The sequence below is a fragment of the Sinocyclocheilus grahami genome, unplaced genomic scaffold, assembly GCF_001515645.1.
Source record: "Sinocyclocheilus grahami isolate Dianchi unplaced genomic scaffold, SAMN03320097.WGS_v1.1 scaffold385.1, whole genome shotgun sequence".
NCBI classification, from domain to species: Eukaryota; Metazoa; Chordata; class Actinopteri; order Cypriniformes; family Cyprinidae; genus Sinocyclocheilus; species Sinocyclocheilus grahami.
In genome coordinates, this window is record NW_015505564.1 from 427,636 (window position 1) to 442,851 (window position 15,216).

The 15,216-nt window shown below is 37.6% G+C and overlaps 1 protein-coding gene across 2 annotated transcripts in view; it reads left to right on the forward strand.

Annotated features, from left to right (window-relative positions):
- The first annotated feature begins 11,277 nt into the window (after positions 1-11,277).
- bmp6 (bone morphogenetic protein 6) overlaps positions 11,278-15,216 on the forward strand; it is a 51,028-nt gene continuing 47,089 nt past the window's right edge. For both annotated transcript variants that reach the window (XM_016231237.1, XM_016231238.1), the window contains exon 1: positions 11,278-12,289. In XM_016231237.1, the coding sequence (XP_016086723.1) occupies positions 11,920-12,289 (370 nt within the window). In that variant the 5' untranslated portion in view covers positions 11,278-11,919. The remainder of the gene's footprint in view (positions 12,290-15,216) is intronic.

Consider the following 15,216-nt stretch of genomic DNA (forward strand, 5'->3'; position numbering starts at 1 on the left):
ATTTCACTGCATCGTAATCGGGGTGAATCGTATCACATCACGTATCGCTGTTTCATATGCATTGTTAATGTATCATATCATTGGCTATGCATTGAGATGCGTACCGCATCGGGCTGAGTTATGAAGATGCACATCCCTACTATACAGGTGGAGCTGGGGAAGCTGGGGAGGGTTTCTGAAGTGTGCTGCAACTGCTACAGCAAGCACTAGCCAGGTATTTGAATGTTGAGCAGCAGCTCATTGGCTGCTAATATGAAATAAACAAATCGGCTGCGCCATGTGAGTAATGATGTGATTATATCATAGAGTTAGAACCTATGGCCAGTACCGCCGCTCCCTATATGCAGAGTACGCAGTTTGCGTAGGGCACCAACTCCCAGGGGGGGCACCATCCCAGTTGCTAAAAAAAAACGTTTGCATCTTTCATTCAGCTACAGTGGAGTTCCCTTGAGGATGTTATCAGATTAAACTAATGTAATGTGGCAGCAGTTCACACAGTCACAGCGAGGTAAGATGAGATGAGCTCAAAGCTGTTTAGAGATACTGTTAAAGTAAGCACTTCAGTTCCAAAGTGAAGTCACTCGAGTGGACTTTCCATAGGAGATCTGAACAGAGGCCAGAGCTTTCATGTGCTACACAGAAGGACAAAACGAGTTCATATCAGAAGGAAATGAGTGATGATATGGAGGTCACTTGAGGTCACACATTATGGTCAACGAAAAAAAAAATGGTTTAGCCAATGTTTTTTTCCTGTTAGTTTGCCTTCTTTTGTCAGAGGTCTGTTAAACTTAACTAGGAATGGCCCCATTTTGCCATCTTTTCATCTAATTGTCAGTCTGTGTTCATTTGTTCTAGCACTTCAAGTGGCTCTTGAACTTGCCGAACAGGTCAGCGCATTTCCACAGCTCTGTCTCCGTGCAGACCGTAACTCCGCCTACTACGCAGTCTTTGACTCCTCCTCCTTCACCCAGGCCATGCAGTATGAGTTTGACAATGGCCTGCCAGTCGTTGTAGCTGAAGCAGTCACTGGAGCAACAAAATTCAGCTTAGGTGCTGGGAGGGGAGGGACGTTCTCTTAGAGTAAACTGTAAACGGCCAGATGAACGGATGTAAGACAGTTACTGTTAATTTTACAGTGCATCACAGGTTAAAGTCTATGGACTGTTTTTTGATCCAGTCCAGATATGGGTTAAAGATAACACTTGCACATAGTAACACACACAATAATAAGAATTTGTCAGTATTCTGTAATTGTTATTAAACCAGTATGCTGTGACTTAAATTTTAAAACTTGATCATTTTAAAATTTGCATATCATGAAGGGCTGTGCATTCGCCATTATTAGTTATTTTTTTTACTTTACTCAAATATCAAGTATATTAAAATTCATACTGAAGAACGTTTTTCAGGGGATTTGTCTTGCATGTTTGTAAGTACAGTACATGAGTGGTTATTTTGCCGATGCTGTTATGTTCACTTATGTTCAGTTCACTGATCAGCCACAACATTAAAACCACCTGCCCAATATTGTGTAGGTTCCCCCTTGTGCTGCCAAAACAGCTCTGATGCATTAACAAGACCTCTGAACGTGTCCTGTAGTATCTGGCACCAAGATATTAGCAGCAGATCCTTTAAGTCTTGCACTTTGCAAGGTGAGCCTCCATGGATCGGATTTGTTCATCCAGTGCATCCCATAGATGCACAATTGGATTGAGATCTGGGGAATTTGGAAGCCACATCAACACCTTGAACAGTTGCAGGTGCATTATCCTGCTGAAAGAGGCCACTGCTATCAGGGAACACCATTTCCATGAAGGGGTGTACGTGGTGTGCAACAATTTTTAGTCAGGTGCTACGTGTCAAAGTAACATCGACATGAATGCCAGGGTCCAAGGTTTCCCAGCAAAACATTGAATTACACTGCTTCCGCCGATGTTCCTTCTTCCCATACTGCATCCTCTTGCCATCTCCAGTAACACACATTCACCTGGCCATCTATCTGGTCTGAAACATGATTCATCAGACCAGGCAACTTTCTTCCATTGCTCCCTGGTCCATTTCTGTCGCTTACTTGCCCATTATAGGAACTTTTGGAAGTGGACAGGGTCATCATGGGCACTCTGACCAGTCTGTGGCTATACAATCCCATACGCAGTAAATTGTGATGCACATGCATCAGCGATTCTTGGGCACTCATTACACTGGTTCACCAGTTGTCCTTGCTTGCACCACTTTTGATAGGTACTAATAACCACAGCATACCAGGAACACCCCCAAAAGACTTTGATAGACTCAGAAAGAGTTTGATAATGCCAGTTGTCTAGCTATCATTATTTGGCCAAAGTCACTCAGATAATTTTGCTTACCCATTTTTCCTGCTTCCAACTCATTAAATTCAAGGACTGACTGTTCACTTGTGTCCTAATATACTGTAACATACATGAAATCACCCCATAGTTGATCTATACAGTAGGAATGGTAAGATTCACGGATTTGCATCGGTTGCATCGGCATAAAAGTTAACGATGCGATGCGATGCATCGATTTAAGAAAGTGTGCATCGCATACAAGTTGGCATTTGTATTGTGATGCATTGTTTCTAACATATTTGCATCCATAAAAAAAAAAAAAGATTTATTTATATATAATTATTAGAAGATGCACTATACATTTATTATTTAGAAAGGGACCAATAATTTGTGACCAATATTTTATAGGTAGATTGATTTATCCTCTCTAAACTGTTTCTCAAGCACGTTCAATCACCACTGCTGCTACGTGAATATGACGTAGGCTGTCACAACACTACAGAGACCGTGACATGCTGCATAGAATATAGATTAACATGGCTGTCTGTCTGAACCAAAGCAAACTATCTGAACCATATTGAATTGCATAGCATTATCTATTTTTTTTCCATTGCATCGTATTGCATTGAATCACATTGTGTTGAATCGAATCGAAATCAAATTTCACTGCATCGTAATCGGGGTGAATCGTATCACATCATGTATCGCTGTTTCATATGCATTGTTAATGTATCATATCATTGGCTATACATTGAGATGCGTACCGCATCGGGCTGAGTTATGAAGATGCTCATCCCTACTATACAGGTGGAGCTAGTCAGTAGGCTAAGCACAAGTGACGTGCCATTCCCGCACCTGCCCTCACCTCATGTTTGCAGCTGCCTGCAAATGATCATAATTGATGGACAACTATGCCCGGAAAAAGACATCAGCAGTCCGGCGCCAAGAAAAAAAAATGAAAAAGCCCAAGATGAAGCCCGTGTATCATGTTCATGTATGTTCATAATCCTGTGAAACTTTTTTTGTCTGTTGACGTTAATAACGTGTTTTAATGTTGGTAATAATTTCACCACCACCAAAGCATCTACCTTAATACTCTCTCTGAGTTTCCCTTATGAAAATTAACTGCGAACAGTAGTTTTACTACGAATAAAACAAAAAAAAAACATGGTTCTTGTAACCACAAATGAATCATCATTTGTAATTAATTAATAATCTTCAAATAATAATTAACAAAGAAGTATTCAGATAGCCTGATATATATATATATTATTATTTTTTTTTGTGTGGTAATAAAAACACACCTAAGTGAACAACAGCCTTTAAATAGACTTAAAATGCATTGTATAAAAACAATGAGGCAATAATGATTGGTTAATTAACAATAATCATATGGTTTCATTGAAGTTTCTGAAGTGTGCTGCAACTGCTACAGCAAGCACTAGCCAGGTATTTGAATGTTGAGCAGCAGCTCATTGGCTGCTAATATGAAATAAACAAATCGGCTGCGCCATGTGAGTAATGATGTGATTATATCATAGAGTTAGAACCTATGGCCAGTACCGCCGCTCCCTGTATGCAGAGTACGCAGTTTGCGTAGGGCACCAACTCCCAGGGGGGGCACCATCCCAGTTGCTAAAAAAAAACAAAAAAAAAAACTTTCGTTCTATATTAATATGAAATTTATACATATACATGAATAAAAATATAAATATTAACATATATATTATTTAAATATAAAATATAAGCAAAAAAAAGCATTTTAAAAAATGCATTTTACAGTGAACGCAGTAGTCAGTAGGCTAAGCACAAGTGACGTGCCATTCCCGCACCTGCCCTCACCTCATGTTTGCAGCTGCCTGCAAATGATCATAATTGATGGACAACTATGCCCGGAAAAAGACATCAGCAGTCCGGCGCCAAGAAAAAAAAATGAAAAAGCCCAAGATGAAGCCCGTGTATCATGTTCATGTATGTTCATAATCCTGTGAAACTTTTTTTGTCTGTTGACGTTAATAACGTGTTTTAATGTTGGTAATAATTTCACCACCACCAAAGCATCTACCTTAATACTCTCTCTGAGTTTCCCTTATGAAAATTAACTGCGAACAGTAGTTTTACTACGAATAAAACAAAAAAAAACATGGTTCTTGTAACCACAAATGAATCATAATTTGTAATTAATTAATAATCTTCAAATAATAATTAACAAAGAAGTATTCAGATAGCCTGATATATATATATATTATTATTTTTTTTTGTGTGGTAATAAAAACACACCTAAGTGAACAACAGCCTTTAAATAGACTTAAAATGCATTGTATAAAAACAATGAGGCAATAATGATTGGTTAATTAACAATAATCATATGGTTTCATTGAATAACACTGTTAAAATACATAATGTAATACAAAATAAATCAAATTTACAAATGCCTGCAAAGGGTGCCAAAGGTCAGGTAATTGCTGTTGTTACACTTACAGGGCAATCAAATCCTTGTTTAATATTGACCAAACATTTAATTCAAATATCCACTTAATCTTTAATTTTTGGCCACCTTTTTGCGATAGAATTGCTACAGCCTCTATAATTTATTCAACAAAAACATAGGCCCTATGGACATCCCAACCCTTACAAAAATTAACATGGTTTTATCGTAGTAAAACGGCTTAATTTTCTTTTGTGCGATTTCTGAATGTTTGAGGCTATAAAATCAATCAGACAACTGTATTAATAAAATCATAGCCTTAGGAGTTTTTTTTGTTGTTGTTGTGATCAGCAGCAGCTGGATGCAATAATCGCATGCCAATGTGCATTGGCTCGTTTAGTTTACACTCGAAGTAGATTGGTCCCTCTAAGCGAGATCCCAATTTCGTCGGTCCTCCGACGTGACGTCGAGAGTGACCGACTGAAAGGGAACTATGTTTTGTTACACTGACTGCTCTTAAATTACTTATGTTTTTTTCACTAATAACTGTTTATTTAGAAGTGCACTTAGTAATTATTCAGTGACCTTCTGCTTCATTTAATGCAGGGTCAATACTGAAATGTGGTACAAAAGAGGATGAAGCCGTTTTTGATTTTTGATTCAATTTTTTATTGTTTATTTTAATAATAATAATTTTTAAATGTTTTATTTCATATGTATATATTTTTTTGTTGCTATAGAACTACAATTGTAATTTGTAAGTAATACAGTTTAATTAATTAATTAATTTACTTTTATATTTTATTAAAGTTCTATTTTGACCACTATAATAGGTGCTTTTATTTTTTTACTTCCATAATATTTGGGGGAGGGGGCACAACAATACAATTCTGCTTAGGGCACCCATTTGGCCAGCAGCGGCCCTGCCTATGGCTTGCGCCATCTAGAGATTCATGACTGAACTTTGGATTTATCCTTACAGTGCTCAAACCTGCAAACTTGGTTACCAACTCTCAAAACTTTGTTCTTTGTTAAAACCTATATATTTGCAGGAATAGAGGGGTTAAGCAAACATTTAAAAACATGCATTGTATTCATATCCTTCTAAGGTATATATAAAAAAGAATGCATATGTGTGACTATATATGTGTGAGTGCATGTGTGTCTTTAAAATTAGGCTTTATCTAGACAGTGTGATGACAGGAAAGTTAGTATGTTAACTGACCCCACACAGAATCACGCACAGGTCATTCATCATGCTACTGACAGCCAACTAGCAACTGACCTTTGAAGAATGGAGTTCAAACACGAATGCTGCACTTTTGCATTCCTTAATGATGCTCTTACTCTCATCCTTTCTGTGATCAGACCCCCTGAAATTATTGTGCCATTTTTTGATCATTTTAAGTCAACCTGTTACAGCCATGTATTTTAAAGTTACCATGAAAACAAACAACTACATTAGCATCTTGCTTTTACAGATGGTCCAATGGAATGTCATAATTGGTGAAATGGCATGCTGTACACACATTTTGTCTTATGGCTGTGTGCAAGTGTGTGTTTAACACTTTCAGCTATCAATTGAAATACATTTACAGAGGAATGCTCAGCTTTTATCTCACTTAACCCACTTATCTTGTCGCTGTCTGTTTCCTTTCACTGCTTAAGATTCTTTCTGTCTTCAAAAACTAGTTGACTCAAAAATGAAAATTATTTTATATATATATTTATTTATCCCCATGTTCCTCCAAACCTCTATGGTATTTTTTTTCTTTTTTTCTGTAAAGTCTTAAACAATATCTAAATAGCTTTTCCACAAAAGGGCGGTTCATAGTGAGCCAAAATGTAAAGAAATAATCTAGATTAATTTGAAACGTTTAAAGTTAAAACAACAACATTTGCGGCATTATGTTGATTATCACAAACATAATTTGTGAAAAAAGACACTTACAAATTAAATTTATACAGAAAAGCAATTTTTTCACACTGTCACACTCAACACTAACAAGCATATTGTTTATGTCTTGTGCCCATATTATTAAAATAGTAAGCATTTTAAGGTTTTCTGATTGGCTCTATTCACCTTACCATAAACCTAAATGATATTGAATCCAGAATTATTACTTGCTTATTTCAACATTTTAATTTGTTTATATAATATTTATATCTATCATATCTTATTATTTTAGAAGATTTAGAATATAGTGTACAAATCACATTAACTACTTTTGCCTAAAAAAGGCATATCAATATTATCCAGATAGAAATTGACGTCGTAATATATATATATACACATATATACAGTCCAGTGAAAAGGTTTTTGCCCCCTTCTTGTTTTTATTTATTTATTTTGCATATTTGTCACACTTAGAAGATTCAGATCATCAAACAAATTTTAATATTTCACAAAGATAACCCGAGTAAATACAAAATGCAGTTTTGAAATGATAATTTCATTTATTAAGGAAAAAAAGCTGTCCAAACCTGCCTGGCACTACGTGAAAAAGTAATTGCCCCCTAAATCTAATAACTGGTTGTGCCACCCTTTGCAGCAACAACTGCAATCAAGCGTTTGCGATAACTGGAGTGAGTCTTTCACATCGATGTGGAAGAATTTTGGCTCACTCTTCTTTGCAGAATTGTTTTAATTCAGCCACATTGATTGGTCGAGCATGAATGGACAGTTTAAGGTCATGTCACAGCATTTCAATCGGATTTAAGTCCGGACTTTGACTTGGCCACTCCAAAACCTTAATTTTGTTTTTCTTGAGCCATTCAGAGGTGGACTTGCTGGTGTGTTTGGGATCATTGTCCTGCTGCATAACCCAAGTGCACTTGAGCTTGAGGTCACAAACTGACGGCCGGACATTCTCCTTCAGGATTTTCTGATAGAGTGCAGAATTCATGGTTCCATCAACTATGGCAAGTCGTCCAGGTCCTGAAGCTGCAAAGCAGCCCCAGGCCATCCCACTACCACCACCATGTTTGACTGTTGGTATGATGTTCTTTTTATGAAATGCTGTGTTGGTTTTACGCCAGATGTAACGGGACACACACCTTCCAAAAAGTTCAACTTTTGTCTCATCAGTCCACAGAATATTTGCCCAAAAGTCTTGTGGATAATCAAGATATGTTTTGGTAAATGTGAGACAAACCTTTCTGTTCTTTTTGGTCAGCAGTGGCTTTTGCCTTGGAACTTTCCCATGGATGCCATTTTTGTCCAGTCTTTATTTACCTCACATACACTCTAAAAAATGCTGGGTTGTTTCAACCCAACTTTGGGTCAAATATGGACTAACCCAACCGTTGGGTTAAATTTTTACATTCAATTTTTAAGCCAAAAGTTGGGTTAGTCCATATTTGACCCAAAGTTGGGTTGAAACAACCCAGCATTTTTTAGAGTTTAGGCATAGGCAAAACACATTTTTGGGCCCCCCTTCCCTATTAATATAATTGGCCTAATATTACCACCCAAGCAAAAAAAAAATTTTTCTTAATCAGTGGAAACCGTTACAGTGTTTTCTATCGTAATAAACGTTTGCGTTCAGTCAATAAAAATCAAATGTAGTTCTTAATTTGTTTGAGAACTGAGAAAGATTCCATTAATAGGTGCGGCAACGTGGCCACATAACTTCGTGAGTGCATTATTTCTCTAATAATTTTAACGGCCTGGAGTCACAATCACACATCAATTGTTCAGATGATTTGTTTCAAGACATTTGACATGTTTCTGTCCTGAAATCTCGTGTGTGTTGAACTAGCTAATTTTTTAAGCACCATATCCCAAACCTTTCATTGCAAATTCCAAAACATAATTTTAGAGCTAATAACAGAGGCTTGAACCATTGATATGCAGGCTAACGCAGTTATTAATGCAGTCTAACACAGTTATTAGAGAGAGAGAGCAAAAGAGAGAGAGGGAGAGAGAGATTAAGTGCGTGTGAATACTTGCGTCTGTGCTCTCTCAGCAGTATTCAGCAGCAGCGTCTACTAATAGCGAATCTTTAAGTTGAACTGCTTCAAGAACCTCGCTGCGAAACTATTTTATTAATAAATTCGCGGGGCAGCCACAGCTCTGACAACAAGTTTCTGTCTGCGTCCACGCGTGTGTGCGCGAGTGCATGTCTGTACTGTATTGCGTCTGTGAGAGAGAACGGGAGAAAGAAAGCGTGATTTCCATACATAAAAATGTTGAAGACATGGAAATAGTTTGTCATTTTACCCTATTGTTTGTTATATTTATTTGCCCAATGTCTTCTGGGGTTTTTGGTTCTTTTACTGTTGTAGATAGTTCATAGTATAACAAAAATATTATATATCTCTTCATTTTGTTTGGGCCCCCCCTGGACGAGCAAGCATAGGCACGTGCCTAGAATGCCTATGTGTAAATCCGGCCCTGATCATGAACACTGACCTTAATTGAGGCAAGTGAAGCCTGCATTTCATTAGATGTTGTTCTGGGTTCTTTTATGACCTCCTGGATGAGTCGTCGTTGCGCTCTTGGAGTAATTTCGGTAGGCCGGCCACTCCTGGGAAGGTTCACCACTGCTCCAAGTCTTCTCCATTTGTGGATAATGGCTCTGACCGTGGTTCGCTGGAGTCCCAATGCCTTAGAAATGGCTTTATAACACTTTCCAGACTGATACATGTGAACTATTTTGTTTCTCATTTGTTTTTGAATTTCTTTCGATCGCGGCATGATGTGTTGCTCTTTAAGCATTTTTTTTTTTCAATTTAAATGCACAAATGTGTGTGTGTGTGTACCTGGTATTTCCCAATGTCCCCACAAGGTCAAAAATGACTGGTATCACTTCTTGTGGGGACAGTTGTACAGTTTTTTTTTTTGAAAATCTAAAAACGCAGAAAGTTTTGTATGAGGGGTAGGCTAGGGTAAGGGAATATACATTTTATATACTTTTTTTACAGTATAAAAGAATACTTTTTTTACAGTATAAAAATCATTATGTCTAAGGAATGTCCCCATAAAGCATGGAAACCAGTACGTCTCTCTCTCTCTCTCTGTGTGTGTGTGTGTGTGTGTGAGTGTGTGAGTGATGGGCTATCCGTGATTGGACTGATGAAGGGAAGGGAAGGGGGTGGCTGGGATTGGTTTGTGTCGCTTTGATGCATGCTTTTCTGCCCCGCTAGATAAGATTAGCCACTTAAGAGATAACAACTAACAGCCATCTTATCAATCTGAATCTCACCAGACACAACATAGTGTGTGAATGTGTGTGTGTGTGTCTTCTGAAATCAGTCTCCATAACATAAACATCTAAGTTATCACTCTTATTATAGTAAGTTCAGTGAGTGTCTCATCTTTAAAGCGTTGCACCTGACCCTGACCGCAAGCATCAGTTTTCTGTCTATCTGTCTGATGTCTGTAATCTCAAACATCAGAGAACTCCTTTAAAAATACCTAAGATGGGTGATCAAGATTTTACACAAGATAAAATAATTATCAAGTTCAGTATACAGGTTCTAGTGACCTGTCAAATATGCACCCCCTCCCCACCCCCAAATCAAAAATAGCCTAAAAATAACATATTTACCTTTACAAAAATGTATACACATAGCGGTATCATGGTACATTTTTTGAATCATGATGTTTTTTACTGATTGATTACTGTATGTTCCATGAAATTCCAGAGCTTAAGGCACTTCAAGGAATATTATATTATGTCCAAAAACAAGGTATTATCATAGTACATGTACAACACAATTAGCCCTACAACGGTGCCATAATTACTAAGTGAATGAATGAATGAATGGCAGCTAACACAATTAAATTGTACTGTTTGGTCCCGTTTGTTTTCCTCAGCCTCTTGCGGTTATTTTCTGTGTCGTTAGGGGTCATGCTTTGGCCATAAAATGCCTCGATTACATTTTGTGGTGACATTTATAGAAAGAAGTAACTTTAGTCACTCGGATAATTAGGCTACCTACAAGCCTATATGGTATCCTTTCACGAGCAAATATCGGCCAGCATACCATTGTATATACATCGACACTTAGAATAAAGCAACACAACTAGAACGCTTTTTGTTAGCCTATAATAAATCCAACTAACAATATTCTAATCAGTGCATGTACACTACAGGAGTTAAGTAGCCTACATAGTACGCGTTCTGCGGTAATTTACGTTTTTGGTACTTGGCTTGCGTCTTATCTAGTCCATTTTAAAACGGCGTTAAACTAAGTACCATTTGAACCCTTTTTCGACTGCGCGACTAAACTACAACGCTATTGTTCAACGACGAATGAAGCTGCCTACATGGCATTGTCATCGACGCGCTATTAGAAGTTGAATCCGGCCGCGTCGCGTCGCTCGTAGGCAAACTGTAGACACCTGACAGCTGAAATTGTCATCTACATTGACAAAGAAGACACGTAGACGTGTAGCCTACGTAAAAACGAGTTTGAGGATGTTAAAACGGTCTTCTAAAGCTCCACCTCTGGACGTGCGCACTTGGGGCGGGCTCGAGACGCGTCTACCTGCTTCAACTCCGTTATTTAAAAGCCTCTGAGACAGACGCGCTGTCCACTCTACAAACACAGTCTGTAGGGATCAATCAAATCAGAGAACTGAACGGAGAAGACACATAGCTCGTAAGGAAATCATTTCTTGGAAAAGTGACGGATAACTTTTTCTTTATTCATCGTTGTGAGTTATGCACCACACTTAACAGTAACTTCACATTTGATGGGACACACAGAAGTTTCCAGCTGTCTTCTGTCCGGAGCGAAGCATCACGCCGAGGAATTGATGGAGATTTTGCGAATTGAAAAACAACCTGGACGACAGCTGCATTTGTTTTGCACAGGATAATAGTTGCAGGACAGTTACAGCTCAAAGGGGCTTTACAGCCTGATACCATAGAATAACATATTCAATAACTTTATATTCCTTCAGAAAACCATCTGTGCACTAGTGCTGTAAAGAACCCAGAAACCAGCCCAGATCTGAAGACCCCATAATGTAATCACGAACCATACAAGCAAAATGGTCCTTCATAAGAAAAGGGTTCTTTGCTGAACCTAAGAACCATTGAAGAACCTATAGCTGTAAGATCCTATATGGCTTGAAGCAGAAGAGAAGAGGGAAAAACATTGGCTTCCAAGTGATTTTATATTTAGAAGTGAATACACCCTCATCATCGTCATCACAGACTGGATGTAAAGATGACAAGCGTCTGGTTTGCTCTGCTGGGCTTCTTGTGGAGCTTTTATTTGTCAGGTAGCAGTTCTGTACTGGACGGGTCTGAGCTTCAGCCCAACTTCATGCATCGGAGGTTGCGGACTCAGGAGAAGAGAGAGATGCAGAAAGAGATTCTGTCCATACTGGGACTGAACCACAGACCCAGACCGCATCTGAAATATAATTCAGCACCCCTCTTCATGCTGGATCTGTACAACAGTATGTCCACTGAAGAGAAGAGCGACGTGGATCAGTACAGATCACTGTTCACCACCACACGACCCGCTTTAGCTTCACCTCATGACACAGAGTTCCTGCATGATGCGGACATGGTCATGAGTTTTGTCAATTTAGGTAAGATCAACGTTTACATTTCCTTTTTCACTCTTGTATCCATTTAGATAAATACGATGCCATCTCAGTATCCAAACGGGTCTTTAATATAAAACAATAATAGCTAAAAGAGCAACAATGTATTAATAATTTAACTGCTTTATTTGTGAGTTCTGTTGAGCAACTCGGTGTCATGTTTTATTCAATTAAAAAAGATAGCACAAGCACACTTTTTAATTGGACAAAAACGTATGATTTTTGATATTGTATAGGCTATTGTTTAATAAATGAAAATATAGTATTCAGGCACTTCTATGTTCATAGTTACTGTGATGATCTACACCTGTGCTTTCTCTGTTAAGACATCTAACACCCGTGTGAACTTGAGGAGAACTGAAAGCCATTCAAAATGGCTCAGAAAACTTTGTTATCTAGTGTGATGACATTCAGGCATGTGTGCGACTTTAGTGAACAAACACTCTATTTAAGTTTTTTATTTTTAGCATGTAGGATAATTGTTTTGACTATCATTTTAGAGCTGAACAAACATATTTTGAAGGTGCTCTTTTTAGAAATAATTTTAAGATACTTTTATATTTTACATTTTTTGTAAGTGTGATGTTTTTGTGGCCTTGGCGTTTGTAAAACTTTTGCATGCAAATACATTAATATTTATTATAATGAATCTTATTCTTATAAAAAATGACATTCCCCATATTCATTTCAATAGCTTAAATGTGCAGGCTATCGTTCCAAAATGTTTATTATTTTTATGCTGCTTGGAGTGATAATGTTTGATTTTGTTAAAAAAAAATTCTGTGACAGTGTTTACTGTAGCTTGTAGGACTAAGGCATTTAAGGAAAAACGTTCACTGGAGTGCACATTGTATTGTCAAGGACTGTTGAGCTCACTAAGAAAAAAAATATAAATTGTATTTTGCTCATTTATTGTGGTAATTAAATACCTTGGAGTACCATCGTATATTCATCGGTACCAGATGAATGATGGTGCTGCTCAGTAGATTTTTTTTTTGCAAGGTTTTATTGGATATCGCCCTTCAACACTTTTTTTAACTGACATCTATCAAGCTCATAGTGACCCCGAGCACAGTGTCAAACCAGGGGTCTGTTTATGCTCAGGGATTCTGTGTGGTTTGCTTCAGTAAACACAGACCTCATTAATGGAGGGAGTATTCGTGTCCAAGATTCACTTGTTTATGTGAACTTCCCTCTACAGGGGCCAGGAGTTGCCCAATTAAGTTAATTATAACAATACAAACTCATCTGGCTCTGCTCACTGTAGCTATGGGCCAATTGTTGGGTCAGTTGCCAGAGATGCTTTTGTGTGAGTTGCGACATTCTAGTTGTTGGCTGGGTTTATTTCAAAGCTCATTTGTCACTGTCAGTCTGTTTTATAAGACAATAAATGTGGTCTTTCTTGATCTGGTAGCGGTTTTCTGCAGTCGGTTGATGGACACATGTTATCAGGCTCTGCTTGGAAGTAAGCAGAATTTCATATCAACTGACCAGCAGTTTGTTACCTGAGACAGGCTTGAAGTGGCTTTTACATTAGCAGTGTGTTTCAGTGACTCATTTCAGTCAAAGTTATTGGAAATCTGAGGACAGGACAGGTCATTTTGCACTAGTATTTTAATATGGTTTAGACTCTTGTAAGGGAAGTCATAGCCTATAACTTGTTTTATGTGATATGATTCAAGTGGTGATTCTTCATGGTCATTTACGGCAGTCATCCGTCTAGAACACCTATGACTAAGCTCCAAATGTAGGAGAAAAAGGAAGCATATTGGCATACAGAAACTGACCAGTGTTGTATCACATCCAGAAATAGCCAGGTTTCTTCTCACAGACATTTGGATAGTTAATGTATCCTATGTGAATCATCTTATGACTGTAGGAACAGTAGTACAAATTTCCTTTTTATGGTGTGGCTTCATAAGTAGTCAGGATTTCCGCCCTAAAGAGAAAGAACACTGGTATTATTATGTATTTATTTATTTAGTCATTTAGCAGACACTTTTATCCAAAGTGACTTACAAATGAGGACAACAGAAGCAATCAATTGTAGTATTAAAACAACTAAAAACAGATCCAAAACTAAAAGCTAAAACTTTATAAACACTACTTATACACACTTTAAAAATAAAGAAATTAAATAAAAATGACAAATGCATACAATAAAATTTCAAAACTTTAACATTTAAATGAAAAACAAAAAATAAAGCTAAAAACAATTCAAAATATTAAAGAACAAAAGGTATAAGACTAAGAGTATAATAATGATTCTAACATAACCTAAGCCAAACACCAAAAAAACAACTACATATATGTGTATGTACAACCACACACACATACATATATATATTTATACAACAGTTCGTCCTGGTACTCAAATCTGATTGGTTGAGAACCGTGAGATATTGTGCTGGTATTGCTACAGGAACGCCCTTTCACAATTTTGCATCACTCCGCTTGTTCTAGCCGGGTCTATCTGGTACTCAAATCTGATTGGTTGAGAACCGTGAGATATTGTACTGGTATTGCTACAGGAACGCCCTTTCACAATTTTGCATCACTCCGCTTGTTCTAGCCGGGTCTATGTTTTGTTTTTTTATTATTCACTGAGCTAATCCTAGAGTACGTTAGTTATATAAGAAGAAACGTCTAGCTTTGTGGTCTCTCTCTCTCTCTCATTTGGATGCATGTCTTGCCGCATTGTTTCTCTCTTATAACCTCATTATTTCTCACTAATAACCTAACTGAAGCAGCACATGCCCTTGATACGAATTCTAAAAGTGACGTATGTTTAACTGTCAACTTGATAAGAAGAAACATCTAGCTTTGTGGTCTCTCTCTCTCTCATTTGGATGCATGTCTTGCCGCATTGTTTCTCTCTTATAACCTCATTATTTCTCACTAATAACCTAACT